This window comes from Bombus affinis, chromosome 1, assembly GCF_024516045.1.
Source record: "Bombus affinis isolate iyBomAffi1 chromosome 1, iyBomAffi1.2, whole genome shotgun sequence".
Taxonomy (NCBI): domain Eukaryota; kingdom Metazoa; phylum Arthropoda; class Insecta; order Hymenoptera; family Apidae; genus Bombus; species Bombus affinis.
Window position 1 is genome coordinate 15,433,290 of NC_066344.1, and position 25,663 is coordinate 15,458,952.

The following is a 25,663-nucleotide window of genomic DNA, read 5'->3' on the forward strand; positions in this document are numbered from 1 at the left end:
TTTGGAATTATATTCGTGTAATACGTAAGGTTTACCGCGAGTCGCCAAACTTCTAATATAGGATATCGTAAATACTATTTTTGGCAGTCTTGGTTTTCTAATTGAACTTGAATCATCCGAAGTTGCGAACACGTGTGTGCGTCCCATCGGATGGCCGCGCGTTACCGTACGTACGAAAATAGATCGAACGAGGAGCTAGGAAACTTTCAACGGACTTTTTTTCCGTTTCATCTTGAAAATTTTGCAGCCAGTAACGCTTGGAGGTGGCGACTAATTAACGAGAGACAGGGAAATATTTGGAAAAAATTATTTCACAATTGGTCCATTATATTTCGTTGATTATTCATCGAGGAGTAACACCTGGCCTAAATCCGCGGCTGCGCGGATCAGGCAACGCGCGATACGACTGCCGTGATACTTTCAGGGTGAGGGTGTGAATTAAACTTTGGCCCAGTATCCAATTAACCCTTATGCGAACAGATTAGTTCGAAAAGTTGTTCGATGGGATTAACGGCGCCGCGGATTATCGTTCTTCTTGTACTTTCCATACGCGATCGACCACTACAAACGCGATACTACTCTACGTTCGCCGAACTTTTTCCAAGAAGATGTGCAAATATTTTTCACGGAGTTTAATAGTGAAGACAAGGTATACGGAGAGGGGCTCGAATTTCAAACAACGAGAAGATCTCCGTTGCTTATATCGTAAATCGATAAGTACGGATGAACACAGGTAGGTGAATATTATTTGAAACGGTTCTTAAAATGGCACAGAGAACCAGTAAATTCGCTGTTATAAGAGCGACGTTAGATAACGCAAGATATAGCGCAGCTGAATGTATTCTTCTCTTACCATCGATAGATACGATCAAAAATTGGGGTATACAAGAATTCAGGAAATCGAAGTTTGCAGAGGATTTACCGATTATACAGTTTACAGTTTATACAGGATTTACCGATCGTACGTTAGAGTTCTGCTGATTTTTGTAAACAGATACCGAAATTATTTGCCGCGAAATAGCTCGTCTATTTACTGCACTTCGTCGTGGACTAAAGATCGGTTAACAAATCACAGTTGCGATATTAAGCAAGAAATTTATCGAATGTCGGCAGTTTGATGTCGACCTGGTTTAAAATTAAACCGAAGCCGGTCAGTAGAGTATGGAAAAGAATGTTGCGTAGAAAGGAAAACTGATGCATGTAAGCGATACGTTAAGACTTGTACAGGAGAGTTGACAAATGTTCGTCAGCGAGGTCATTATCGTCTTTGAAATGTGTCAATGACACAGTGTCGCACGTGAATTATCAACGAAACATGATCATAATTTTTTATTATGTCGCGTGCATGCTGTCGACGTTGACAACCTTCGTCGGTTTGCCGAGTTCTCCTATGAATTTTCATTAGTCGTGCGTTGCACATATTTAGAAAGTTCAATCTTCGACACAGCTGTTTATGAAAAGCACTTAGCTGTTTCTAAAATATCTGATAGGTAGGTCGTAGTAGGACGGAATGTTTCGTTTCACGAATCTTCTGAAATCTTTCGATGAGATGGGCTCGTGTCGTTCTAACATTTATACGTTATATTTTCGTCGGCGAGATTAAATTACCGAAACTGGCAAGCAACGATCGTTACCCGCCGGTGTATTTTGTTCTAATTAGTATGCATTTTCTTATCGTTGTTAGGCATTCACCTAGATCGTGGTATAAAAGAATCGGCTGAATTATTAACACGCAGGCCAGATACGAGCCGTAAATATTCCCTCGATACCATTCCATTTTTCCGATACTTTGTACGTAAAAAAGCCTTGTAATCTGGTACTTGTGCTAAAATAACTTGGCCGCCATATGCGCTCTTTCAAACGGCAGATAGGGCAATAATTTTGTAAAATCGATAAACAGTTCGGAGCCGAGCGATTTTTCGACCATCGGATAATCGATAGATTCTCGTGCATAAGAGAATTCAAAATATTGGCTTAACGCCAGAGGCGACGACGATAAGCCTGTCGGGTAAATGTAACGCCGCCAAAATAAGCACGCGGTCTCCTAGCAAAAGAACCAGTGTACATCTTGCGACTGCGAAAAGTTCGCTCAACGAGAGTGTCGCCGCTTGCCCCTCCGATACAAAACAGCATCTTCAATCGACAGGTTTAAACTTACGAATGCCACTTTCGGAAACGTAAAAAAACGAAACTAACGCGTCGGCGAATAGTTGAAGTTTCCATATCAGTTGTTCTCGAAAATTGTTTGCCCGTAGCTTTTGAGATGTTGTTCTCGTAAATAATATACACGTAAATATAGCAGCTTTCAATACGGAGCATCGTAGCGAGATGTTACGTGGAATCAAAGACCATCGATCGACTTGACGTACCTTCATCGATAACCTGCTTTTACGATGCAGCCTATAACGACGATGACAAAGAACGAAGGAAACAGATCGCCAACGAACAACGCGACTTACTCTGCAAGAGTCTGCCTATCCAGTGGAATGAATTGCATGGTCGGAGACACTATGTTTCATCGTATATCCAATATAGGACGGAACGTCAATCAGGTGAGCGGTTTCTCTTTGTCCTTGCTTCCTTTTTTATGTTTCGCCTTGTTCCACGCAACGAAACTCGAGTGCCATCTAGCATAGGTTTCTGGTGCGTCGGTCTATTCGCACGTCTTCGAAAATCAACCGACTGTAATCAGCGATCGACTGATTTACGAGTCGTTTATAAACGATTGCTCTTTTTTTACGCCCGAATCTTGCCAGACGATTTACGCGAGTTTCGTCCCGAGAGTCATCGTTTCGTTTATACTTTTACACGTTGGAAGTGAACACGAGCGCGACTAAATGCGAAAATATGAAATGCAAACACGTTCGTCCGAGAGATCGCAGCCGGTTAATCGAAGAGAGGAAAAAAGGAGAAGGCGTAATGATGGCCAGAGGCGACAGGTTGACGACATGTGCGCGAACGAACAAAAGTACTACACGCGTATTGCTCTCGCACAGCTTCTTCGATAGTGCGCGTACACGCGTCGACGAGCCACAGACCGACCGACGTAACGACTTAACCGACATATAAATAGCGTTTAGTTGAAACGGACGCGGTAGAACTCGCGTGCACGTCTTACGAGGCGATCCGGAAGGCACGATTCGTTTTTCAAGGAACTTCTCCTACTCCGAGTACTGACACTCGCTGTGCCGTGATCCGCGACACCGTCAGTGATTTCCGAGAGTTTCCGCGGGAACGATCGATTTTCAACACGCCAACTCATTCTCGCCCTCCTTTCTTCCAATGTCGGCTTAAACAGAAACAAAAGTTCTCCATTTTCTCGTAAGTCTTTCAACCTTTCTTATTCTCTCGTTTTCATTCAAACCACTCTCGCTCGCTAGATTTCTCTTTCGGCAAACCACACTTTTTATTTTCACCGTCGCGTTAACGAATTTCTTTGCCGCGAGTATCGTTACGACGTTTACGTACGTTCGTACGTGTATTCGCTTGCCGAACGATATTCGTAGTATCCGATGAACCACGAACGCTAAGTTGGTAATATTATACCCAAACAAATATCGCCACAATCGCGTCAATGTATACGAACGTATACCTACGTATCGACATCGTCGTTGCACATGTTTATGTGCTGGGCACTCGCCTCGTCTCCTCTTCATTTTCTTGTCGTTTTCGTTTACCGGTTAGAACGTGCAGCTAGTCAAGATGAGTTTCAATTTCTTTCCTCGATATATCGCACGTACATGAGTACACTGAATGTTGTATGCTGCGAGCAACGTTCGCGCGGGGTACAAAGACTCGTTTAATGATCGAAATAGGACGTTGGCCGTATATCGGAAGATCACTGGCAGGCAAACGACGTGTAGACCGCGCGGTTAAAGTGCGATTGTTTGCTAAAGGGCAATACCTGTCCTGTGAACAACTACAGCATCGTCGCATCTAGAGGAGAGCTCGCTCGAAATAACTATGCGGTGAGAGAGACATCGTCGGCGCAGTGCATCGTTGTCAAGAGGAACAAGACGGCCGTGAATGTGGGTAGCGAAACTCGCCCCAAACTTCGGGACGACTTGCTCAAAGAACAGTCCTCGGGCAAACAGTTGACCAAGGATATCGCAGGATCCACGGACTTTGGCAAGTCTCAGCGGCCTATTCGCAAATCCTTTTCCGTTCCGGACTATCTCAGAGAAGGTACTTGCGTATCTAATCCATCGGATTTTCTATTTTCTATTATCAATCGGATATTCAGATATCTTAATCCGAGTGTTTAAAAAAGTGTTTGGAAACGCGTGTTTCGAACGATCGATGACGCGCGTATAGTTTCGTTTATTCGAACGTTATTCGCTTGATCGAATCGATAATTGTCGATCGTCATCGAAGGCGTACAAAGTGGGGGAAATTTGTACGACGTTCCTGTCTTTGCAGGTTTTCCAGCGACGCGGCAAATTGATCGGAGGGGAACCGAGGAGAGCATTTTGAAAAGATCTTCCACTTTCCTGTCGAATCTCGCCCATTCTGCGAATAAATTTAGAGAGAGAAAGCTAAGCGGAAACTATCCCGAAGAGCGCACACTTTGTCCAAATAATCATTGCACCGAGAAAAGCTGTTCGGCCAAGCATCCAACTCTGAGGGGATACTTTTCGATTTTAAGTAGAGTCGCCAACGATCTCGATCCTTTCGAACATTCGTCAGCAGTTCAAACGTTGCCGGTGGAACGGAGGAAGAAAGGCGGCGCGCGCGTCAAGAAATCGGTGTCCTTCAGTTCGGATACGAGTTTCGAAGAGAAACGCGAACCTTACAAAAGAGCCGCCATACACGAGGCTAAGGTCTATCACAAGGGTGTTCTGCAAGGTACGCGTCTTTCTCTTCCTTCTCCTCGTCTTGCTCGGTTTACTTTCCTCGAATTTGTTCGCATCCGACCGGTACGACTTTCCGATTTTCCAGTCTTTAGCAGATACGTTCAAAGTTCGAACCTGGTTCGTCGTAACTATCGCTGTTTTCTTTGGGAATTCGTCAAAAAGAACGCGCACACACGCACGATACACTGAATAAACGAAAGGAGAAAACAGAAATGCGGACAATACGATTCGTTGAAAAATACACCGGATATACGCAGAATCATCGATTTGTTATCGGAACTCTACCTACTATGTAAATGATTATGTTAACAACTAACTCTCTGTTTAGCACTGATTTCATGAAAATGTTACCGATATTTTCCACTATAGTTTATTACAAATACGTCTGTCGTGGCTGTAAACTATCGAGGCAACGCTTACCCGACAGCCTATTTATTATCTTTTCTATTTTCACATCTTGCGAAACGAGCCGTTTGTACAAGTTTTTCTTACCAGATGTAAAACGTTCGACTCGTTTCGCAGATCGTAGCGTGGCCGAGGCGAACATCGTCAGAAAAGTGCCGTCCTCGTGGGAAGTAACGTCCGAGGGCGCATCCGCCCTTCTCAGGGCAGCCAGAGATGCCGACGACGCAGCCCTCGATGAAATCGCTGTCCATGTACGAAAATTTGGATTCGGTGACATGGACGTCAATATGACTGATAGCAGCGGCAGGGTAAGTTATCGACAATTACTCGTCTATAATAAAAAGAAAAAAGATTCGTCGGATTTGGCTGGTTAATAATTTACAAAAAAAAGTTAGTGAAAAAAGATTTCAATTATTTGAAAAGCTTCAGGATTTCTACGTCTATTTTCGATCGGTTTCGATCACGCCATTTTTCTAGAAATATTACGAAACAGATGATATTCGTGTAATTAAGTAAACATTTTTTTTTTTTTACCTAGTTACATGCCTACGCTTTTATCAACGTATTATGGTTATCGGTAATAACAATGTATTTACAGAGGCACGATAAAAGTTTCGGCACTTCGTTATCTCGTATATGTTCTTTTCCAAATGGCAGAGACGGGCTCATTGATCGAAGGTCACGGAAAAAAGAGCTTCCTCATTAGATATGTGAGACGTGACGCGTTAGAAAGAAGTGACGCTCGTTGCTCTTAAACATACGTACATATATGTAAATCGTGCGATTTTTTACCATCTCAAGACGTTTAAGTACAACTTGATATACTCGAGTTATGCAGCGCGTTAGATCATAACGAAAATTCAATTTTTCCTTCAGTGGGAATTGCTCGTAGCGAATAGATAGCGAATGAGAGAAGATATCTAACGATGTAAAACGATAGATTTATGCCGTGAAGGCAAAAGCACTTTAAGAACTGTAAAGGACTTGTAGAGGATTGGCTGTTAGGGTAACGAGAACGAATATATTTAAATTAAAATGATATTAAAAACGATCGTTGTATCGAGTTGTGATTGCCAGTGGCGTGAATCACGGATAGCTGCTTTTTGTATTCCGTTAGCAAATAATCAAATGGGCCAGTGTTTAACATCGATCTCGATCGCTATATTTTTAAACTTAGATTTTGATATCGATAGGTATCAAGTTTCTAGTTACCAAATGTTCAACGTCGACGCGCTATTGCTAGCAAAACGAAGCTTCGTATACCACTAAATCGCTACTGTTTTATAAGGAAATATTTTCTGAACGCGCGTGCGGTAAACAGATCGCACTGTTTTCGCCGGCTCGAGGAGCATCGTACGTTCTTTATACGAAAACATGCGCGAGTGCTGCCCCGCACAGTGTTTGCCATGGTGACGCACACGAAGTAATAGGTAACGCGTCAACGTCAGTAACCATTTAATAAATTGACTGTTACCGCACAGTCCTTTGTGCGCCTCTCAGAGGCAAAGAATACCGCGAGTAGGACAGTCGCCGGGCAAATCTCATTTTCTTCCGGAAAGAAGAACAGTTTCGCAATCCTTTTTCTAACGTGAATAACGTTGATAAGCACGTTGCGGAAAACGGAAGCCAATATCGGTGAACGTGCGCGATCAGCGAAAAAAGGGAAAGAATGAAAAGTGTCGGAACGAGACGTCCGGCGCGGCGAGGAAGAATTTTATGTAAACGGCCATTTCGACGACAAGTTCAACTTATTTTTTGGAATAAATCGATCAGTTTCGATTATCTCTTTACCATGCCAGACTGCCATCAGCTACATGGCGGGAAACGGTGCCGCGACGATGTTGGAGCTAGCTCTGTCGTACGAAAGGGTGGATCCGAATACTCCGGACAACGAGGGCAACACGCCTCTACATTTTGCCGCGCAGGCCGGTAAGTAATTTCGTTATACTTTCAAAAACGAGGGAAGATGGTCGCGGTTTTTTATCGCGATGACATTGACTCGTGCGGGAAAATTCAAATTGATCGACGACCGGCTCTCGTTCAGCGATTTCTTCCACGAACGAGGATATTCGAAGAAGATAAAATAAAATCTGTTACGCTGAAATCTTTCAAGGACAGTATCCTGTCTATGCTCGTACTGTACGTAATCGGAAAAATGCGGCCACGTGGTGGACATAAATCTTGTAAATACAACACTTCTCCCATCGTTAAAAAATCTCCGCTACTGTATACGTATATATATATATATATGTATCTACACATAATACAAGTATATACATACATAAACGGACGTCAAATTTTATGCTCGTGATGCCGTAAGCCGTAAGGGTTCCACCGCGTCATCGATACCAGAAATAACCCAGTGTTGGAGTACTTGAAACGCGCGTGGTTTACAGTGACGTACGCCGACGGACGTTTCAAGCCAAAACATGGTCGAACGATACGTTACTCGAAATACGCCAACTCTTGCAACGTCGCGAAGGACGCGAGCTTGTTTCGTATTCGACTTAATACCCGTCTCGTTTCGTTTGATCTAGGGCAAACGGAATGTTTGAACATACTGCTGCAGAGGTGTCCGGACATCGAAGTGGACGCGAGAAACGCATCGGGCTTTACCCCGTTGATGAAGGCAGCGCTTCAAGGAAGAACCAAATGCGCCAAAATTCTCTTATTCGCCGGTAAACAGAGTCTCTTTTTTCTTTTTTTTTTTTTCAAAAGGTGGCGGGTTAAGAAAAGAGCGAACGGGTCGACGCTTGGCTTTCAGGTGCGAATCCGACATTGAGAGACCAAGGGAGAGGATTGAGAGCGGAACAGTGGGCCAGATTTTGTGGAAGGTACGTGTGCGCCGAAGTAATCGAGAGGTTCGCGAGACATCGGCTCCTGGAGAGGTCAACTTCTTGTCGGTGGGGTAGTGAACCCGAACTGGCAGCGAAAGTACTCCAAGGGAAGGTAAAGATACATCTAAGGAAGACGTTTCTTACGATAGTAGTAGGAACACCATGGAGGATAGCGAGAAATGTTGGTTAATGTGCAGGTGATGCCCATTCCGACCGCACCCCTGTCGCCACCATCGTCGGGATTCAAGTCGAAGATAAGAAAAGTTTTCCGCACGACATCCGGCCCAGACCGAAGTTTTTCGTTGGTCTCGCAATTAACTAGCGCCGCCCTTTGCGCAAGTAGTCCAGCTCTACCAAAATCCAGCCAAGTTCCACCTGTGGTTAAAAGTCTCCTTCGACCTTTAAGCGTTCCACAGTTAAGGTGAAGAAGGTTCTTTCCGAATTCCACGTTGCATACGTTGCAAATGACAGACGCATTTATTTCTCGTATTCCGACTGTTTCAGGGTGACCCTAGTTTCGCCGCAAGATATTCTTGAACAATCAAAGGACAAGTATGGGCCCAATTTTACAGAAAAGATCGAGAATATAGTAGGAAAGCCTTCGCGATCGAAGAACAAAAACAAATAGATCTGTAAATCTCGTTTGCCAATCATTTTGCGGATAAAGATCGCGGGCGTCTTCCCTCCTCGAAAAAAAAATACATTTTATTGTATTTTAGATCGTCGTACATCAATAGGATCTTCGATCTTTTTCCACTCATCCACTGGCTACAGTTCCTATCGATCAACGCTCATTCTAATTCTAATACTATCTATACTGTTAAAATCTTACATGACATTCTCGTTTCTATTAGACCAAAATACAAAGTGCAACTTTTTCACCTTGTAAACTTGTTTATAGAAACCGTATTGCGGAAAAGGGATTGCTACCTTTTGTAGATTATACGTATACATATATATCTTTCTTCTTACGTTACTTTCAACTTATTTTTGGCTTACGATCTGGGTAAACGTTACCAGAGTTTGGGAACATGTACGGATAGATCAATTTTTTTTTTAACTGACTGTCACGAACATCAAAAGATCAACAAGAATTATGTACACTTATTCGTCGAATCGATTAGATAATTTTTAAATAATCTTAAATAATCTTATATATAGAGAGAAAGAGAAAGAGAAAGAGCGATGGAAAGATTCACTTTACGGTTTTTGAATTTATAAGATATAAACGTATCGTAAAGCACAAAGTGACATTTTTTTAATTACGCGATGATCGCCGAAAAAATTTATAAATAAATATATTGAATAAAAAGATTTGTACGATATTTTTTCACTATTAAGAGCGAAAACAATCTTTCTTATTAAGGTAAATCAATACAGTACAATAGGTACTTACGTAAGTACATATATGTATGTATACAGTATTCGTATTACAAAGATAGAACATATCGTGCAAAATTTTACCTATACATGTACACGTTATGTGTTTATTTGAACGCGTAGTGCCAAATTCTCCGAATCAGCAATGCCTTGGACAAAAGAGCACGCTGCTATAATAAGAGATAACAAGGTAGAAGGATCGCTTTACAACGCAGGTTTGTATGATCGATAAATACGGTTTGTCTGGTCGTACCTCGTCTTATTGTTGGTGGAATATTGTAAAAAATGTATCTTTTAGAATAAACATTTACGAGGCGCGCAACATTTTCTTAATACGACGAACCTTCGTTTATCGCTAATCTACCAAGTATCAAAATGATTGTTACAATAATTTCAGTTGATTTACAAGGAATCTTCTCGATCTTGAAGTCAAGGTGGACGGTAACGTTAATAAACGGTTCATTCGGATTTTCTATTTCGACGTTGTCTGCGATTCTTAGCTTTTGAAAGAATTTCATACGCTTGCTGTATTTCCATAAATTTCTCTTGAGCTTGTCTCCTTTCCTTGTCAGTGCCCTTTATCTTGTCGGGATGATTGTCCCTCGAGAGAGCTCTCCAACGAGACGTTACCTCTGTTTGCGTAGCCGTTTGGGAAAGGCCTAAAATCTACAAAATTTGCATTCAGATGTAGTACTTCCATATAACGAGCTTCGAGGCGTACCTTGTAGGCGTTTATTTCTCCCCGAGGATCTGTGAGATCTATCAGCTGTGCCCATGTTGCCCAAAAGCCTTGATGTACCGCCTGATTCCAGGTTGCTTCAAGACTGGCCTGGAAAATTTCAAATTTTGCAAAACATCCAATGGCTTGCTTCGATTAAGCACGTTCTACGTGATTTTAATTAACCTTAAGATCGACCCATATAGGAGACGTTAAGAAGTGTTGGATAGCTTCCGATAGTTTAATCTCTTCACCCTCGCTGTCGGTGACAACGGCATTAAAGTATAAGAACGATCCTAGTAAAGACACGTAAATTGCGACAGCTATACCGAGATAAAAGATCCTTTGAACAAGGTGCCTTTTCTTTCTTGGCTTTAATCTCCATTGCTTGCTGAACGTATCGAAGCCTAAGCTAGCAGCAACGACCATCAAAAATATCCACATGCTGTCGTCTCCGATATAGGATAGCGTTGGATATAATAAATATGCAGAACAAAGGGCAATCCATATGGAACCCTGTTCCCTGCCTATATTCCCTACTATCCATACACCTGGTTAAATACAATTTAAATACAATTTTAAATACAATTAAACTGACAGTGAAAAATTGGTTTGATTAGAAAATCATGAACTACCAATATAATATCAAATTCGTAAAATTATTTCGTTCGAGTTTAAACGTGTTTCCAATGTGATACACGCATTCGTAAGAACCTTATCGACTAATTATGCAAAGAAAACAAGGCGAAAAATGTGTGGTGAAAGATAAGTCGAACGAAATTTAGATACACCGCAATAATTTTATGGTTGATGTTCTAAAATATTTCAACCGTTTACCTAAAGCAATGACCAATGGTGTCAGAATTAGTAAATGCCTAAAATTTATTCCAAACACTTCGTCCTCTGGAATCGCATTGCGAAATATTTCCGCCCAAAAATATGCAACCGCATTTTCGGTAGCGAATCGCACCGTTGAGAATGGCGGCTGAAATCAAACGACACGTTGCGTTAATATTATGCTTATACAATCGAACATTTCTTATGCCTCGACTGTTAACAAAAGTATGCATCCTTTTCTGTCCCTACGATTAACCGTACTTCTGAATGCTTATTCGAAGGATCCTTAAAATCGATCGTTTTTAATTCACCTACCTTGCGATTGTTTCGAACTTTCTGCTTAAAATCATTCAGAAAGTTCGGATGATCATTTGCATCTTGGACATACGAGGGAATCTTATAGATATCCCGAAGCCATCCGAGACCAACATATCCTCCCAAAGTGCTAAAATATACGAAAGCCTGCGCGTCTCGTTCTAGGTATATGTGATGCGCACCAACTAAACCACCAAACATCCACAGCACGTACGTCCAAAATACCGACTTCTCTTCTTTCTTTAATTTTTTATTTTTTTCCTCTAAGTGTCCACCATTCTTCAGATCCATTTTTATTCCTTGCATTATAATCTAATTATGCATCGAGTTACACATTATACACGGTATAACGATTAATACACACCGGTATTAAATGAAATAACTGAAAGTTAGATGCACATTGACGAGCCGGGTAACACTACACTACCGGCTTTGAGTTTCACGATCGCACTAACAGCTACGTGTGTATTATTTGCAACGTATCCTGGTATCATCGGCTATCACATACTTCGTCATTATTCTCGCAACATGAATAGCGAATATAGTTAAGATAATAGCGATTTTTTACGCGTTTACTGTGCCTGTCGATAATTAGTTCAACTTAATTGTTTCTTTTGTAAAAATAAAACAATGGGCCGAAGCGTATTTATCGATATCGTTTCGAAAAATGCCACAGGTGGCTTTACTACACCGATGTATACCATTTGTAGTTCAACGCTCTGCCAGATATAACGGTACTTTAACAGGACCGTAGCAATGAAAGCAAACCCGAAACCTTAAATGAATACAATGCGAATTAACAATCGTAACAGATGATCGATCGAAATCGATTAGAAATAGAGTGATTACGAATTCAGATACGTACCAATTTGTAATTATTGATTTATTTTCAGAACGATGCAGCTTTGTCGTTTTGTATAAAGTAAATAATAGAAAAACAAATATATGACATATAAATAAAATGTATTTATTAAATTAGATGAGATTCTTATTTATTGCACATAAGTAAAAGGCTCGATTTGATTAAACGAAAGCTTAATGTATCTCATTTGTTAATATATCTTTTTTGTATTTCTCGTACGTTTCAGGAATATATGTACGATATGTATTTTAATTCATATCGAGAATCCATGATATCAAATGTCTACGGTAAATATTAACAAGGATCGCAAAATAAAATGCAACATATAATTGTACGGTCAACTTTTGATACAGTAAGCTGGAGAGAGAGAATTTCTTTTATTATGTTAACGAACCTTTTATTTATCGACGGATTGAAACAATTTCTTTTAAAAGTGAAAAAATCGATCCAAGATATTACTTTCGATACTAATTCTGCTTGTTAAATGGAATTATACAAATTAAACGAAGATATCTTTTTATACGTGTTCAGTATATTAAGCATACGTCTATATAATTTAGTCTTTTCTGATTATTTACATGTAAAATACTCATTACGTACATTCGTAAAATTCCTTTTGTATATTGGTATAACTTAAATAAAACAATTGAAGAAACGGAGTGTGTAATTCACGAACATTCGTGTTCACAAATAAATTCCACCTTTGAATAAACAAACGTGACCATGACATTGAAATAAAAATCCCTAAGAGAAGTAAATCCCTATGTCAGTAATAAATTTGTTACCAAATGTATACCTAATGTTTAGGAAAAGTTGTTCGAATATTGAGTCGTGAGAACTAAGCATGGAAGACAAGGTTTTCGTTCTGCGCATGTGTAACATACCACGAATGTCTCAGATAGAGACAGACATATTCTACTCATATCTATCTGTCTCGCCCGAACGAGAACTTTGTCGTCGTCCATATTGAATTCTCATGACTCAATTTTCGAACGATTTCCCCTAGCGACTGTCAAGGATTATATGATCTAGTTCACCACACATCAAACTGTAATTTTTTATACGTTCGTTTGTTTAATGTTATTATAATGGTAATATAATGGCCGATACATAAGCGGTGAACTATCTTTTATCAAAAAAGAAATGTTTAATTAGCTTTAGTACAAAATCAAATTATTCTTTCAATTTCATTTATACATATTAAAAATGTTCGCGTCGTCAGTTTATCACTCAATGATGTAAAAGTATTAACAAAAATAGTGTTTTATTATATAATTTCGTGCACTTTCAAAAAATAGGGATAATCCAGATCAAAGCTTCCCGTTCTAAATTTAACATGGCGGCGTGCACGTGTTCTCTGCATTTCTTCATTGAAAACGGTTGTCAAACGCATGACAAATACGTTTCACAACTCCTAAAAATTTGTGATACTGTAATATCACTGGAAGTAACGCGAGTACAATCTCTTGTGGACAATGCATGGTAATGGAAGGAAGTCGTTTAACCAAATATAGTCACAAAGAGTGGCGTAATATAGCAAAAAGGGAACGTCGGAGACGTCTGCGTCGCAAAGCGGCCGCTCAACGAGAAGCGGCCGAGGAACAGCTGAGGGCAGCACTTGAAAAAAGCGCGGAATATTTAAAATGGCTAGAACAGTGTGAAGTTGAGTACAAAGAAAAAGAAGCTCGGGAAAAAGAAGAACACGATCAACGGGAAAAATTATGGTTAGAGGAAGAGGTAAATATATAATAAAAGCGAAAAATACTATTTATGCAATCTTAGTGAATTTCCTTTTTAAAAGTGTACATTCTATTTCTCTTATTTGGTCGTTTTAATTTATGGAATCTATTAGCAAGCAATTGATTAACGAACGTATATGTCGAAATTACTTTGTTTTCGGAATCGATAGCATACGTTCGATTAATTATAAAGTTACTCGCAAGAATTTTCCACATGAGTTATAACCCTGAAAATAATGTTAAAATGTGGATACCAAAGCCTGCTAGTTACTACATGGTTCCTATAAATTAAACAGTCAAGCCTTAACAGTAAATATATAAATAATACGTAACACTATGTTTCATCTCCCTAGGTGAAAGCCCAAGAAGAATGGCAAATTTTGCAGGAGAAAAAGCAAAAAGCTCGACAGTTACAATTGGAGCAAGAGGCGAAAATCCGCCAAGAATTTGAAACGAAACAGGAGGCTATTCGCAAAAAACAGGAAGAGGAGAAACGTAGGAGAGAAGAGGAAATTAAAAGGCGGGAACAGCTACTTAAAGAGATCGACGACTACATTGATAATGGAATCAAAACCCCGGAGACTTTGCGTGAGGTTATCGATAGTCAACCTGGTAAAGAGCTTTGTCCGTTTTTCACGAAGACAGGTGCTTGCAGGTGAGCAAATAAAGCTTAACCTTTCAATCTTTATTGGGTAAGCAGTTAAATAAAAATATGATATCCAACAAGTCATATACGTATATGTTTGCAGATATGGTGACACTTGTTCGAGAAATCATCGCAGGGTATGTTTAAGTAAAGTCATATTAGTACCTGGTTTTTATACGCATTTTTCTCTGGAGAAGAATTCTGCCGAATACGACACTGATATTGCCCTTGAATTCGAAAGCTCGGAAACACGGCAACATTTTCGCGAATTTTACAAAGATGTAGTCCCGGAACTGGAATCGTTTGGAAGAATAAAAACCTTGAAATATTGTTGCAACACCGAAGTTCACTTGCGGGGCAACTTATATGTCGAATATTACACCGAAAGGGAAGCTGCTAGGGCTTTGAGGAGACTGAAAGGTCGATGGTATGCCGGCCGACAGCTTAATTGTGAATTTGTCAACCTGAGATCATGGAGGAGCGCTGTCTGTGGGATGTCGAAATGTCCGAAAGGAAGGGCATGTAATTTTTTACATACTTTTAAAAATCCACACGACGAATATGATATCAAAAGCCCGCCGAGATGGGCGAAACAATCGTCTTCGTCTGCTCAGGAAGTTGCGAGCAATAAAAAGACCGAACATAGGTATTGTTTATAAATGATAGATTATATCGTTATCATATATTATTGATATACATATATATACATTGTTTTGATGTCTTTTGTTTAGAAATAAGTCAAAATGGGAAGATGGTAGCGACGTGGAAGATAATAAAAATTGGAGGTGGTCCGAATCCCCCGAGCCCGAGATAGGTCATCGTTCGAGGAATGCCGAAACTCGCCATCATCATTCCGACGAAAGGGACTTTCGACAGAAATCCACTCGCGACAAACGATACGAACAACTCGATAGAAATAGATCTATCGATCATGAGGATTCGCCGCCGATCAAACGTCATCGAACGAGATCTAGAAAACACATAGATGAGAAGATCAGAGATGATGATGTTTCGAACGATCGCGACTATTCTAGAAGACGCTCGAAGAAATACAAAAAAAGGACAGAAGAGGATGATGATACATCGCCGAGGCGTTCGCACAAAAGACACTTGAAAAGCAGCGATCGAAATTATCGTTCGAGAAGTCATAAGTTCTCGAATAAACATTCTAAAAGAGAAAAAGAGGATGTCGAGAAAGATAGATACAGATTGAATAGTTATAGTGAGCCGTGTCAAGTTTCTTGGGAAAGGAAATCAAAGAGCACGTCCGAAAAGTCGAATACCGAAGAAATCATCGACGCGATAAATCTGCCTTGCGTGAAATCTAAATGGGACAAAGAAAATTCGGAACAAATTGATTCCGAAAGTACGGGTTCTTCCGATTCTGACGTCTCTGGTGTTGCCGAAGACAAAGATGTCGACAAATCGGAAACATCGTGGAAACTTCTTAAAAAAATATCCGACGACGAATGGGCTACGACTGATTCTGAAAATGAAATAAAGATCAAAGAGAATTGATGTAACAGACGTTGAATGTATATAAATTTGTTCTCATCGTGATTTTGTTGAAAATTATATAAGGAAACCAAATATAATTTGAACAATAAGTACTTTTTCATACCAAAATATATTTAATAATAAAACGTTACGTATTTATCGCAATAGGTCCTTTCTATTTTCTTTTCACTCATTAATCGTCGTTGAAAATAATTCTAAAGTTCTTTACTCTCGAATTCGATAGTTACGTAATACGGAGCTGATTTTGGCGTCGTTTCAGAAACTCATTTACGAGATATTCAATAAATAAGATAAATATTATTGGAATCAATCAAGCGGTAGATATTATCTTTCTAGCACTAATATCCGTATTTACAATTTGATATTTTTTAATGTATAGAATGTGTACCTTCCGTGGTGATTAGGGACAATTTCTATCAACTTATCAGATAAATTTGTTTAATTAGATATAGTATTAAGAGAATTCCGTTCTATATCTCGCTATAAAATGTTAAAACAGTCGCAGAAAGCACGTTATGTACCATTGTCTTGCGAATCAATCCAGTCGAATCCGTTGAACAAATGAAACTTAATAGAACTTGTCTATAGTTCCGAAAACCGAATATGATCTTCTTAAGTTTTCTTGTGTTATTATGTTTTACCTGTCGCCTCGGCCATGGCGTTGGTCTCCATGGATTTCATTTTCACGGTTTGGAAGAGCCACGTTCCTTGAGCAAATCGGCTTGTGAAAATATAACCGAACTATGGATCCGACAACCCGTCGATCATTTCAATATCCGCGACAATCGCACTTGGTTGATGGTACGTTGCAAATGGAATGGCGCCGTTTAAAAACACAAAATGCTTATTTACATCTCGATCGTATTGTACATCGTATTATGCACCGTATATTTCGACAGCGTTACTATGAAAATTCAAGATATTTCAAGAAAAACGGACCGATTTTGATTATGATCGGAGGAGAATGGGCAATATCCAAAGGTTTCTTAGAGGCTGGTTTAATGTACGAGCTGGCAACCACTTACAACGCGATCATGTACTACACCGAACATCGCTATTACGGCAAAAGTAAACCGACCGAGTAAGTTAATTTCTTCTCAAGCGCTAGTATATTTTTACTTTTGTTTGCCACAGCCTTGTCAAATTTTCTATTACCTTTCGAATCCTTTAGAGACACTAGTTCAAGAAACTTGCAATATCTAAGCGTAGATCAAGCACTGGCAGACTTGGCATATTTCATCGAAACGAGGAAAAAGGACGAGAATCTTCGGAATAGTAAAGTGATTGTTTTCGGTGGATCTTATGCTGGAAATGTGGCAACATGGGTTAGATTGAAATATCCTCATCTCGTTCAGGGTGCACTAGCTAGTAGCGCGCCAGTTCTCGCCAAAGTCGATTTCTATGGTGAAGAATAAACTCTTTCGCAATTCCATGTAATTCCTATTAATTTAAAAAAAAAAAAATAGATAAATAGAAAAGGAAGCTTCTTTTTTAGAGTATTACGAAGTCGTGACGGAATCGCTCCGTAGACACAGTCAAAAATGCGTGAACGAAGTTAAAGCTGCTTTTGACGAGGTTGAAGAATTATTAGCAATTAAAGGAGGCGCACAGAAGTTAAAAAAGTATTTCAAGTAATTATCGTTCGTAGGAAATTAACATAATTTCGTTGTGTATAATATTTGTTTAAGTTACACTTGAAACTGTCGTAGTTTGTGCGATGTGCCCGATGTACATTCCTTCAAGGATCTGGGTCATTTCGGTAACCTTCTAGCAGAGGTATAGTTTTTCAAAAAATACGCTTCTTGAATAAAAGATAAATAACTGTTTCTAATCATAGTGATCAATATCTTTCTAATCAGGAATTTGCTGGCATCGTTCAATACGATAAAGTGGAGAATAATCGAACAAAAATCGCCGCTTGCTGCGAAAACATGACTGCTATGTATCTGGGTAGTCCTCTCCAGAGATTGGCGCATCTGGTGTCGGACAAAGATAAATGTTTGAAAAATAATTACAAAAAGTTTGTCGAAGTTTACAGAAATGAAACATGGGACTCGCAACCTGATATCAGTACGTTTTCTACTTGCGCCAATTAAAAGAAGGTTTCACGCTTGTAAATTATTTATTATTAATCTTCACATATCGGTGTTTCCAGCGAGACTATGGTTCTACCAGACATGCACAGAATACGGTTATTATCAAACAACAAACTCAAGGAGGTCGGTTTTTGGAACCTTGTTCCCGTTGCCTTATTTTACAGGTCTTTGTACCGACTTGTACGGATACTAGTACGTGTTATAAAATGTATTGTTCGATATTTTCTCGAGAAATAGTACACAGACTCTAAATAGACTCTATCGTTTGTCCTACAGCTACGGTAACAGATTCTTGTATACCAGAATTGGAAGAACGAACACAATGTACGGTGGTTTACGACCAGATTTGCAAAACGTCATTTTTACTAACGGGGATGTAGATCCGTGGCATACTCTCTCTGTTCTTAAGGACTTAAATGCATTCTCTCCCGCCATACTCATCAAAGGTATTGTTAAAACAATCGGAGATTGACAAACGTCGACCGATCTAACAAATCCACATTTTCCCCAGGGTCATCGCACTGTCGTGATCTGTACAGCGATTTGGATACGGACGCTGAAGATCTTATTCGAGCTAGAGCAAGAGTACGTAAAATTATTGGGACTTGGATTTCTTCTTAATCGTTTGTTATCTTGTTACTAAATAAAATATGCGTAAGAAAATATTTATTTCCAATAATATGATCTTATTTACAAATTACGAAAATGAAACGATATATAACTTATACTTTATCGAACGTAAGCCTAAGGTTTGGCGACTACAATTACTTCATTTATATATTGAACTTTGAGATTCATCGAGCACAAAACTTAGTCGCGACGATCGAGATCGAAATTTCATTGCTGTGTCTTTTACATTTCTAAATAATATCTTAATAAGCTCTTACAGCTACAATAATCGCTAGGATAACGTATCTTGTTGTAACTCTGATAATTTGCTACAAAAAAAGTATCGATGACTTTATCCTATCGATATGGTAAACATTGGTTATGAAGTTTATTATTATGAATAACACGGCTTAATCAATCGACTTCGAGCTTTCTGAAAGAACCCGTGATACCGTACATGGTGGAATCACTGGAACCGATGTCGGAACAACCAAAGCCTTGTTTCAAGGCCGATACCGCACCTTCCCGAGCCTTCTCCGAGTATAAATCCAAACACACTCTCATCTTATCGTGGCTTAATAACGTCGGTCTTATTTCTAGCAGCTCTTTCTTCCATAGTTCTGCGCAAATAAAAGTTTATTTTCTTCGTTTCGCGGTATAAGCGCGTGTCAGTTTCATTTAGTTGGAGATAGTCGATTTGTACGTTAAAAGGAACATTGTTATTTAATTTGGAACACGTTTAATTTCTCAATTTATCAAATTGTACTTACCAATCATTTCTTTCATAGGCATCGTACCGCCATACTCTTTAGGTAACATACTCGTATCCATTTTATGGTTGATAGCGTCTTCTAGACTGGTGTAGATCTTGACGCGTTTTTTTATCTTTTCGGAGATCAATGACATACCAAAGTCAAGCGCGAATTTCAAAGAAGGATGTGTGTTAATCGCGTGAACTTCCTTATGCCGCATGGGTATAGTTCGCTAAAACCATCGTTTCGCTGGTTTACTATGCGGCATATTAAATTTCGGATATATTATATCATTTTGAGAACATTCTCGGAATTACGAAATATAAGAAATTGTCCGACTGTTTCGTAAGAAGTTTCATATCGTTACGAGTCAAATGTCATCCAACTTGTTGGGGAACGCATATATAATTAGAATTTATTAATAATTTGGAAAAAATAAAGATAGTTGCAGCCTTCTGTCTCGCTTGAAGCTGTTGCGACTTGTTATTATTTTTGAATGAGAAACATCGCGTAAGAATATTCAACGAATGTGAGAGAAACAGTCGTGAGATTTTCTACGTTCTCGAACAACTTAAGATTATGGAAAAACATAGGGTTTATAAGACTCGTACCTCGCCGTTCTTCACGATACGAACTGCCTCCTTCGGTGTAAAAAGCGTCAAGTGGGGGAAACTGACACCGGCTCCATCGGCGAAATGAACGAAACCCCGTACTTGACTTTCCTCGTCTTCCATCAGACTCTCGTATGTTATCGCGTGAATTCTACACATGTCGGCATTGGTATACTTATGGGGATCAAAGACGCCTGAAAGTGCACGTTCCATGCAGTTATAGAAAGTAAATATACATTCGTAAACATTTAAACAAACATTCGTAAGATTACGGTTACACGTTTCAGCAACTACTTTTCAAAACCGTATAATAACAGTTGCAACGAAACGACGTGCATGCTGTCTGAAATTGCTCTGAAAGTAGAAACAACGATTTAATAGCGGAATGAAATTGCACGAAATGACAGGTAATCAACACATCCGTTGTAATTGTTTGGATTTGTTAAGTTCGCGTGGAAACATTTGAAACGGGCAGAGATAGCTGTTATTATGCGCGTATTTTCACAAATTATCCACGTTCAGATATATAATCAAGTTTCGCAATGACAATCGGCAACGCTGAAATTGACACGTTCGCCGTATCGCCTGAACGACGCTACGGGACACACGCGGTACCCCGCGTCAACAGCTATGTTCAGGGTACGTGAATAATATCGGTTCGAATGAGTGGCGCAAATCAAAAATTGCGAAACTGTGAAAGATATTTCACAATATTTCGTATAAGGCACGTATGAAAATTATTGTCCAGCATATAGTACAGCAGATAATGAAACTCGACTGAGTCAATCAACGGGTTAGCCCTTAACGCTCCAAGTGTGCCTTCAAGCACCACCGATATGCGGCGCTATACTCAAAAAGTATTTTTCGGCCGTTATCGGTATTGTTTACAAATAAAAAATAATACTCCTCAGTGAGTACTGTAAGACCTGTGTATATTACATTACTCAATTATAATTAATATAAATATTATAATCAAAATTATATTACTTCTCAGATGAATAAAGATTGTTTTCAATGACTTTAATATTATTATTTGCACGTCATTGTAGCATTTTAAATCTGACACTTAAAAACTTGCAAGTCCAAGTATGATAAGAATAAGTTGCCGGTCGATATTCACAATTAAAAGTCAGAGCGTTAAGGGTAAACCGACATTAATTTACCTGGTCTGGCAATTATAACACGGCGGCCTTTGGCGTCACGTCCAGGTGCAGCGAATATATATCTGGAAAAGCAGAAGTTATGCGATCGTTATATCAGGTCGTATCACGCGTAGTTTACACTTTGTTTAATCTCACCCCAAAGATAATAGCTCATCCATAGTTGGCTCGGTAATGTCCAAGTTATTGAACGCGGGGTGGTAAACTTGGCGCAGCAGCAAATACCTTTCGATCGCTTCTTCCGCCATCGGAACGTTGAATTTTTTACATCTTAGGAATCTTAATAAAAACTGCGCATCTGTCGAACGAGATCGTGTGTCAGTAGCATCGAAGCGCGATAGTCTCGCGTGTGACTATACCTACATGTACGTATGTATGTACTAACTGTGTAAACACTACTCGAAAATAAAATTTCTCACCGAGGCGACAGTTTTGTATACGCGGATTCAGTTTTATCCAATTACGTATTTGCTCGAGAGCTTGGTCTCTCGTATTTTTATCTTCTCTGAGTTCCTCCTTCGCCAGTTTCTGCGTTTCCGTCGACAGGCTGCATTCGTAGTCATCCCCCTCGGTTACCCATTCGATCGCTCCCATTTCGTTACTTTGATTTGTCTCCAACAACAAGCAGCTTTAAATTTTCGATATCCAAAGTATAACGGATCGGTGGAAATTCTAAAAAATCATTTGTTCCTCTTTACCAACGATCCATCTATCGTCCAATTTCTATCTTACGTTCCCCAACCGGTAAATATATCGCGATAGTTACAGGTTTGACGCGCGATATTCGAAATAAGTTTGATCGCGATCTTTGTTTTCAGTGAAACAGCTTTCTTTTGCATTCACATTTTCGATGGTCGAGCGATTCGTTTCTTTAGCGGACCGCTGACACAGTTCCCCAATATCGTTCAAAGTCACGGCGTGAATGAAAGCATCGTGGTGAGAAAGAACACGCCTGAAACACTTTCTTCCGATCGCGTAACGCCACGTCTTGCGTAATTTCGTAAGAACTTAACCAATTATAAGCTAACAGTGATTTTATGACATAACAATTTCGTCGTTTTATGATATAATATTTGACCAAGTATGAATACCGCCAAGTATTACGTGTTCCGTGATAGCAACATGTGCCGTGTTGTGAGCGAGTGACTTGTTTCGCAATCACTTTCTCCGATTACGTAATCGACCAGCTTGTGCGCCCATCTTTGCTCTGGGATTTTGTACGACCGACTAACATCGTTCGCGTTATATCTCACTATCATCACCGTAAACAATCATTTTTGTCTGTCAGCTTTCTAACGGTCTACTCGATTCCATATTCTAAAGTGGATTATTTCTATCAAACATTTATCGTTCATCATCCTCTTACAGCCTTACGCGTAAAAGGATTCTGCTGTTATTTGATCTATGTGGAGTTTGTAACGATCGTTAGTAACGATCGTTGGAAAACAGAACAAGCCTGAAATGCTATACTTTTATTTTATCGCTTTTAGTGAATCAGCAGGTTTGAAACATGAAACTCGGATAGAAAGGGACGAAACAAAGATAAGTCATTTGAATCATTTAAATCGCCACATTTTTGCCGATTATGAATATTCAACGTCTCTTCGTTGTACTAGCTATAACGTGTTGTTCTTATTGGTTGGAAAATTTCAACAGTCAAGGCAGATTTATGGATGCAGAAGGTTTCTTTTACGTCTACGTTAACGTGAACGAGCATAATACGAATGGGGTTATCGAGCAACCGGCGGAATAAACCACGTAACTATCTTCCGTGTAGAAAGTGCCACTTATCGTCTTATTATTACTCAAGTTCTTTCTCGAATATCAACTGCCGTTCACCCTATATCTAGAAATCTAAGTATTTTTGTTACAAAGCATTACGTCAGTTATGTCGACAGATTCGTCCGCGTCCTCTTCTTTCTTTTTCCCCTATATCGTTCTCCTCTTATAGTTACGTTTTTATGTTTCACGCGACTTCACGTATCGAAAACTAGACTTCGTATCGAACAGTACCTACGACATATTGGGTTGGTAACTAAGTGGTTCCGGATTTTGTCATTAGGTGGTAATGCTGTAAGAGGAGAACGATAAAGGGAAAAAAGGAAGATGATTGCGAATTTTGTCATTACCATTAGGTGGTAACCACCTAATCACTTAGTTGCCAACCCAATAAATTGTCAAAGATAAACAGTCTGTGTAATCGAATATAGACAGAAGAATTATCAAATCGAGTAAAGTGTACAGTTTATTCTACCCTAATGCGTGTCAACTAAACACTGTTTCGAATATTAATTCGATTGCACGCAACATTATTGGCTATTGGTTTCTGTTGATCAAAGTCAGATGACATTGAATTGTAGTAAAAAAAAAAAAGAGAAAAAATATATCGCGTTTAGATATTTACGCTTCTACACATTAAAAATCACATTAAATCAGTTGTATGCGAGGCCTTGGCCTCCAAAATTCCTGACCTCTGAGAACAAGGTTGGGATACAATTATTGGTACTTAGTATTCGCCTGATATCGGCCCGGTGAAGTACAATGAGAAGAACAATGTAAGTTCCTTCAGACGCGACTAAAATTTATAATAAGTTTGGTGAATTGTCGTACAAACAAGGAGATCCATTTGAAGGTATCCGGAATGAGTTATTGGTATACTGTTGCTACGAGATAAACTAATGCGACGAAAAAGATCGATATATTTGGGGAGATAGTAAAATTGTGATAAACTAATAAAGTTTCTAATTTTCTAGAATTTAAAAACCAAGTCGATCGTATTAAAATGTTTCTTAAGAAATTAATATAATATGAAATTTAAGCAATACGTGATAATGCGATTGATACAATTTGTTTAAAGACATTTATTTTCAAGAACTGTCAACTTCTCAGTGATATGATTCTGACTTTAGCCAATGGCACACGTTACTCAATTTTTCAACGTTATTTCAAATTTTGATTCTTACTAAATAAATTCTTGCGTCTCCAAACGAAATTTTATTAATAACTTATGGAATTAATGGAAAGCCATGTAACATACCCGAGTTGTAGTTGCGCAGGTGAACACTTGGAGGAGACTGTTTCCTCTTGGCTTGCGACCGCTCTTTTATAATTTCCACTTGCACCTTTCTTCTACCTCCGCCTTCGGTACTCACGCGGTAGCTTATGGGCCTTATGGCTTGTGCCAGCAGACTCAAAGCAAAGGAACAAAGTGTCTTTCAGGGACGAATCTCGCCTTTTTTAAATACTTTTCTTAGTTAAATCGATCGAATAAATTGCCTAACGAAAGATACGTAAAAAACTGTTCTGTCACTTTGCAGCAAACCATCGAATACCATGGTTCACCTAATTGCTCGTCTTTTATAGGTACGTCGGTTGATATCATCGTACACTTAAACTTAAACGATGCACTGTGGTAGTACATTTCGTAACAACTTTTTCTTTTTTTTTTTTTTTCTCTATACTATCTTACTTTTCTACGATTCTTACAAAACGTCCCGAAAATTGTGGCTCCATATAGAAATGAAAGTTCTATATATTCTCCCTTACAGTTCCTATCTTAAATTTAATAATTCATCAAATGATAATTATACTACAAGTCTGCGGTCAATATAAATACATAAGTTAGAGGAAATTAATTAATTCTTAATTTTTGTTGCTCTTAAATCTAACTGGATAATCAATGATTTAACATCAGTAAAGCAAACACGATGACATCGTGTAATATTTCAAAGAAAAATTGTATTATTAATCGGTAATATTCTTCAAACTTATTAAAAATATATAATCATATCTTATTTTCTAATCAATCAGCGTATTCCAGGTAACTGTTTCTATCTTACATCACCGATCTACGTAACAAATAATTAGGAAATTTCTTTTTTTCCTACTTTTAATCTCGAATAAGTCTTACAGTTACGCATCGAGATTTATTATATATATATTTTTAAAAAACGAGGACATCAGATTACGAATTATATTGAACGCTATGCTACGTTAGTATTACCCACTGACAATTAACAAACGCTACACTTGTCAATCTTATTTTGTCATTTTGTCAAACTTGAGAAAGCTAATTTACAATTTTAAACAATTCTTAAATATGTAGATATTCGTATAGCAATTAGGAAAAATGAAAATATATTAGAAATGTATAGCGAGTTACATGGATTGTTATGGTTTTGCATAACGCTAGCGATCGTACTCACATAAGTGTACGTAATAGTTGTTTCGATGCTGTTTACTTACCAAGCTATGACATGCAATGGTTCGAGCACTTACTATCAGGAAGTGAAATGTGATCATACGTGAAGAAGCGTTCTGATATA

General features: G+C 38.9%; 5 protein-coding genes and 1 long non-coding RNA gene across 10 annotated transcripts; 3 read left to right on the plus strand and 3 right to left on the minus strand.

The window, feature by feature from the left end:
- Nucleotides 1-430: 430 nt before the first annotated feature.
- On the plus strand, nucleotides 431-9,797 carry LOC126922316 (uncharacterized). Of its 4 annotated transcripts, XM_050734822.1 has the most exons (11): nucleotides 431-733; nucleotides 2,300-2,552; nucleotides 3,897-4,185; nucleotides 4,420-4,845; nucleotides 5,376-5,566; nucleotides 7,058-7,187; nucleotides 7,796-7,936; nucleotides 8,023-8,207; nucleotides 8,293-8,516; nucleotides 8,600-8,727; nucleotides 8,815-9,797. In XM_050734822.1, the coding sequence occupies exons 2-10, from the start codon at nucleotides 2,394-2,396 to the stop codon at nucleotides 8,721-8,723; spliced, it is 1,869 nt and encodes a 622-aa protein (XP_050590779.1). In that variant the 5' UTR covers nucleotides 431-733; nucleotides 2,300-2,393; the 3' UTR covers nucleotides 8,724-8,727; nucleotides 8,815-9,797. The 4 variants fall into 4 exon arrangements, with proteins under 4 accessions (XP_050590779.1, XP_050590765.1, XP_050590758.1 ...); XM_050734808.1 differs by having other exon boundaries at nucleotides 432-733; nucleotides 2,303-2,552; nucleotides 8,600-9,797; XM_050734801.1 differs by having other exon boundaries at nucleotides 433-733; nucleotides 8,600-9,797.
- On the minus strand, nucleotides 9,409-12,208 carry LOC126922535 (dnaJ homolog subfamily C member 22). The gene is made up of 5 exons (XM_050735211.1): nucleotides 11,346-12,208; nucleotides 11,031-11,178; nucleotides 10,380-10,744; nucleotides 10,197-10,304; nucleotides 9,409-10,141 (listed from the first exon to the last, which is right to left on the minus strand). The coding sequence occupies exons 1-5, from the start codon at nucleotides 11,649-11,651 to the stop codon at nucleotides 9,935-9,937; spliced, it is 1,134 nt and encodes a 377-aa protein (XP_050591168.1). The 5' UTR covers nucleotides 11,652-12,208; the 3' UTR covers nucleotides 9,409-9,934.
- A 1,169-nt stretch (nucleotides 12,209-13,377) lies between these two features.
- On the plus strand, nucleotides 13,378-16,256 carry LOC126922305 (U2 small nuclear ribonucleoprotein auxiliary factor 35 kDa subunit-related protein 1). The gene is made up of 4 exons (XM_050734799.1): nucleotides 13,378-13,944; nucleotides 14,300-14,601; nucleotides 14,696-15,238; nucleotides 15,324-16,256. Exons 1-4 carry the CDS (start codon nucleotides 13,687-13,689, stop codon nucleotides 16,108-16,110), a joined length of 1,890 nt encoding a protein of 629 aa, XP_050590756.1. The 5' UTR covers nucleotides 13,378-13,686; the 3' UTR covers nucleotides 16,111-16,256.
- Nucleotides 15,474-17,387, minus strand: LOC126922827 (uncharacterized). 2 transcript variants are annotated; one of them, XR_007712949.1, is made up of 2 exons: nucleotides 17,266-17,387; nucleotides 15,474-15,562 (listed from the first exon to the last, which is right to left on the minus strand). It is a non-coding gene; the product is annotated as an uncharacterized LOC126922827 (long non-coding RNA). The 2 variants fall into 2 exon arrangements; XR_007712950.1 differs by lacking the exon at nucleotides 17,266-17,387 and adding an exon at nucleotides 16,752-16,863.
- LOC126922497 (putative serine protease K12H4.7) lies at nucleotides 16,596-18,871 on the plus strand. The gene is made up of 9 exons (XM_050735087.1): nucleotides 16,596-16,911; nucleotides 17,010-17,191; nucleotides 17,282-17,514; nucleotides 17,606-17,741; nucleotides 17,820-17,886; nucleotides 17,970-18,180; nucleotides 18,266-18,398; nucleotides 18,483-18,652; nucleotides 18,718-18,871. The coding sequence occupies exons 1-9, from the start codon at nucleotides 16,714-16,716 to the stop codon at nucleotides 18,825-18,827; spliced, it is 1,440 nt and encodes a 479-aa protein (XP_050591044.1). The 5' UTR covers nucleotides 16,596-16,713; the 3' UTR covers nucleotides 18,828-18,871.
- Nucleotides 18,856-24,641, minus strand: LOC126922540 (clavesin-2-like). Its single transcript, XM_050735226.1, has 7 exons — nucleotides 24,376-24,641; nucleotides 21,758-22,010; nucleotides 21,477-21,636; nucleotides 21,342-21,403; nucleotides 20,179-20,372; nucleotides 19,586-19,799; nucleotides 18,856-19,435 (listed from the first exon to the last, which is right to left on the minus strand). Exons 2-7 carry the CDS (start codon nucleotides 21,930-21,932, stop codon nucleotides 19,230-19,232), a joined length of 1,011 nt encoding a protein of 336 aa, XP_050591183.1. The 5' UTR covers nucleotides 21,933-22,010; nucleotides 24,376-24,641; the 3' UTR covers nucleotides 18,856-19,229.
- Between the last annotated feature and the right edge of the window lie 1,022 nt (nucleotides 24,642-25,663).

Coding starts and splice junctions, on each gene's coding strand:
- LOC126922316 (XM_050734822.1), top strand. CDS start 2,394: ATGCAGCCTATAACGACGATGACAAAGAACGAAGGAAACAGATCGCCA. Junction 4,186..4,419: donor TCCGGACTATCTCAGAGAAG/GTACTTGCGTAT, acceptor CTGTCTTTGCAG/GTTTTCCAGCGACGCGGCAA. Junction 8,517..8,599: donor TTAAGCGTTCCACAGTTAAG/GTGAAGAAGGTT, acceptor CGACTGTTTCAG/GGTGACCCTAGTTTCGCCGC.
- LOC126922535 (XM_050735211.1), bottom strand. CDS start 11,651: ATGCAAGGAATAAAAATGGATCTGAAGAATGGTGGACACTTAGAGGAA. Junction 10,305..10,379: donor CTATATGGGTCGATCTTAAG/GTTAATTAAAAT, acceptor GAAATTTTCCAG/GCCAGTCTTGAAGCAACCTG. Junction 10,142..10,196: donor GAGAAATAAACGCCTACAAG/GTACGCCTCGAA, acceptor CAAATTTTGTAG/ATTTTAGGCCTTTCCCAAAC.
- LOC126922305 (XM_050734799.1), top strand. CDS start 13,687: ATGGTAATGGAAGGAAGTCGTTTAACCAAATATAGTCACAAAGAGTGG. Junction 13,945..14,299: donor AATTATGGTTAGAGGAAGAG/GTAAATATATAA, acceptor TCATCTCCCTAG/GTGAAAGCCCAAGAAGAATG. Junction 14,602..14,695: donor ACGAAGACAGGTGCTTGCAG/GTGAGCAAATAA, acceptor ATATGTTTGCAG/ATATGGTGACACTTGTTCGA.
- LOC126922497 (XM_050735087.1), top strand. CDS start 16,714: ATGATCTTCTTAAGTTTTCTTGTGTTATTATGTTTTACCTGTCGCCTC. Junction 17,192..17,281: donor GGCAAAAGTAAACCGACCGA/GTAAGTTAATTT, acceptor CGAATCCTTTAG/AGACACTAGTTCAAGAAACT. Junction 18,653..18,717: donor TCCCGCCATACTCATCAAAG/GTATTGTTAAAA, acceptor CATTTTCCCCAG/GGTCATCGCACTGTCGTGAT.
- LOC126922540 (XM_050735226.1), bottom strand. CDS start 21,932: ATGGGAGCGATCGAATGGGTAACCGAGGGGGATGACTACGAATGCAGC. Junction 21,637..21,757: donor TATACAAAACTGTCGCCTCG/GTGAGAAATTTT, acceptor CTCGTTCGACAG/ATGCGCAGTTTTTATTAAGA. Junction 21,404..21,476: donor GATGAGCTATTATCTTTGGG/GTGAGATTAAAC, acceptor CTGCTTTTCCAG/ATATATATTCGCTGCACCTG.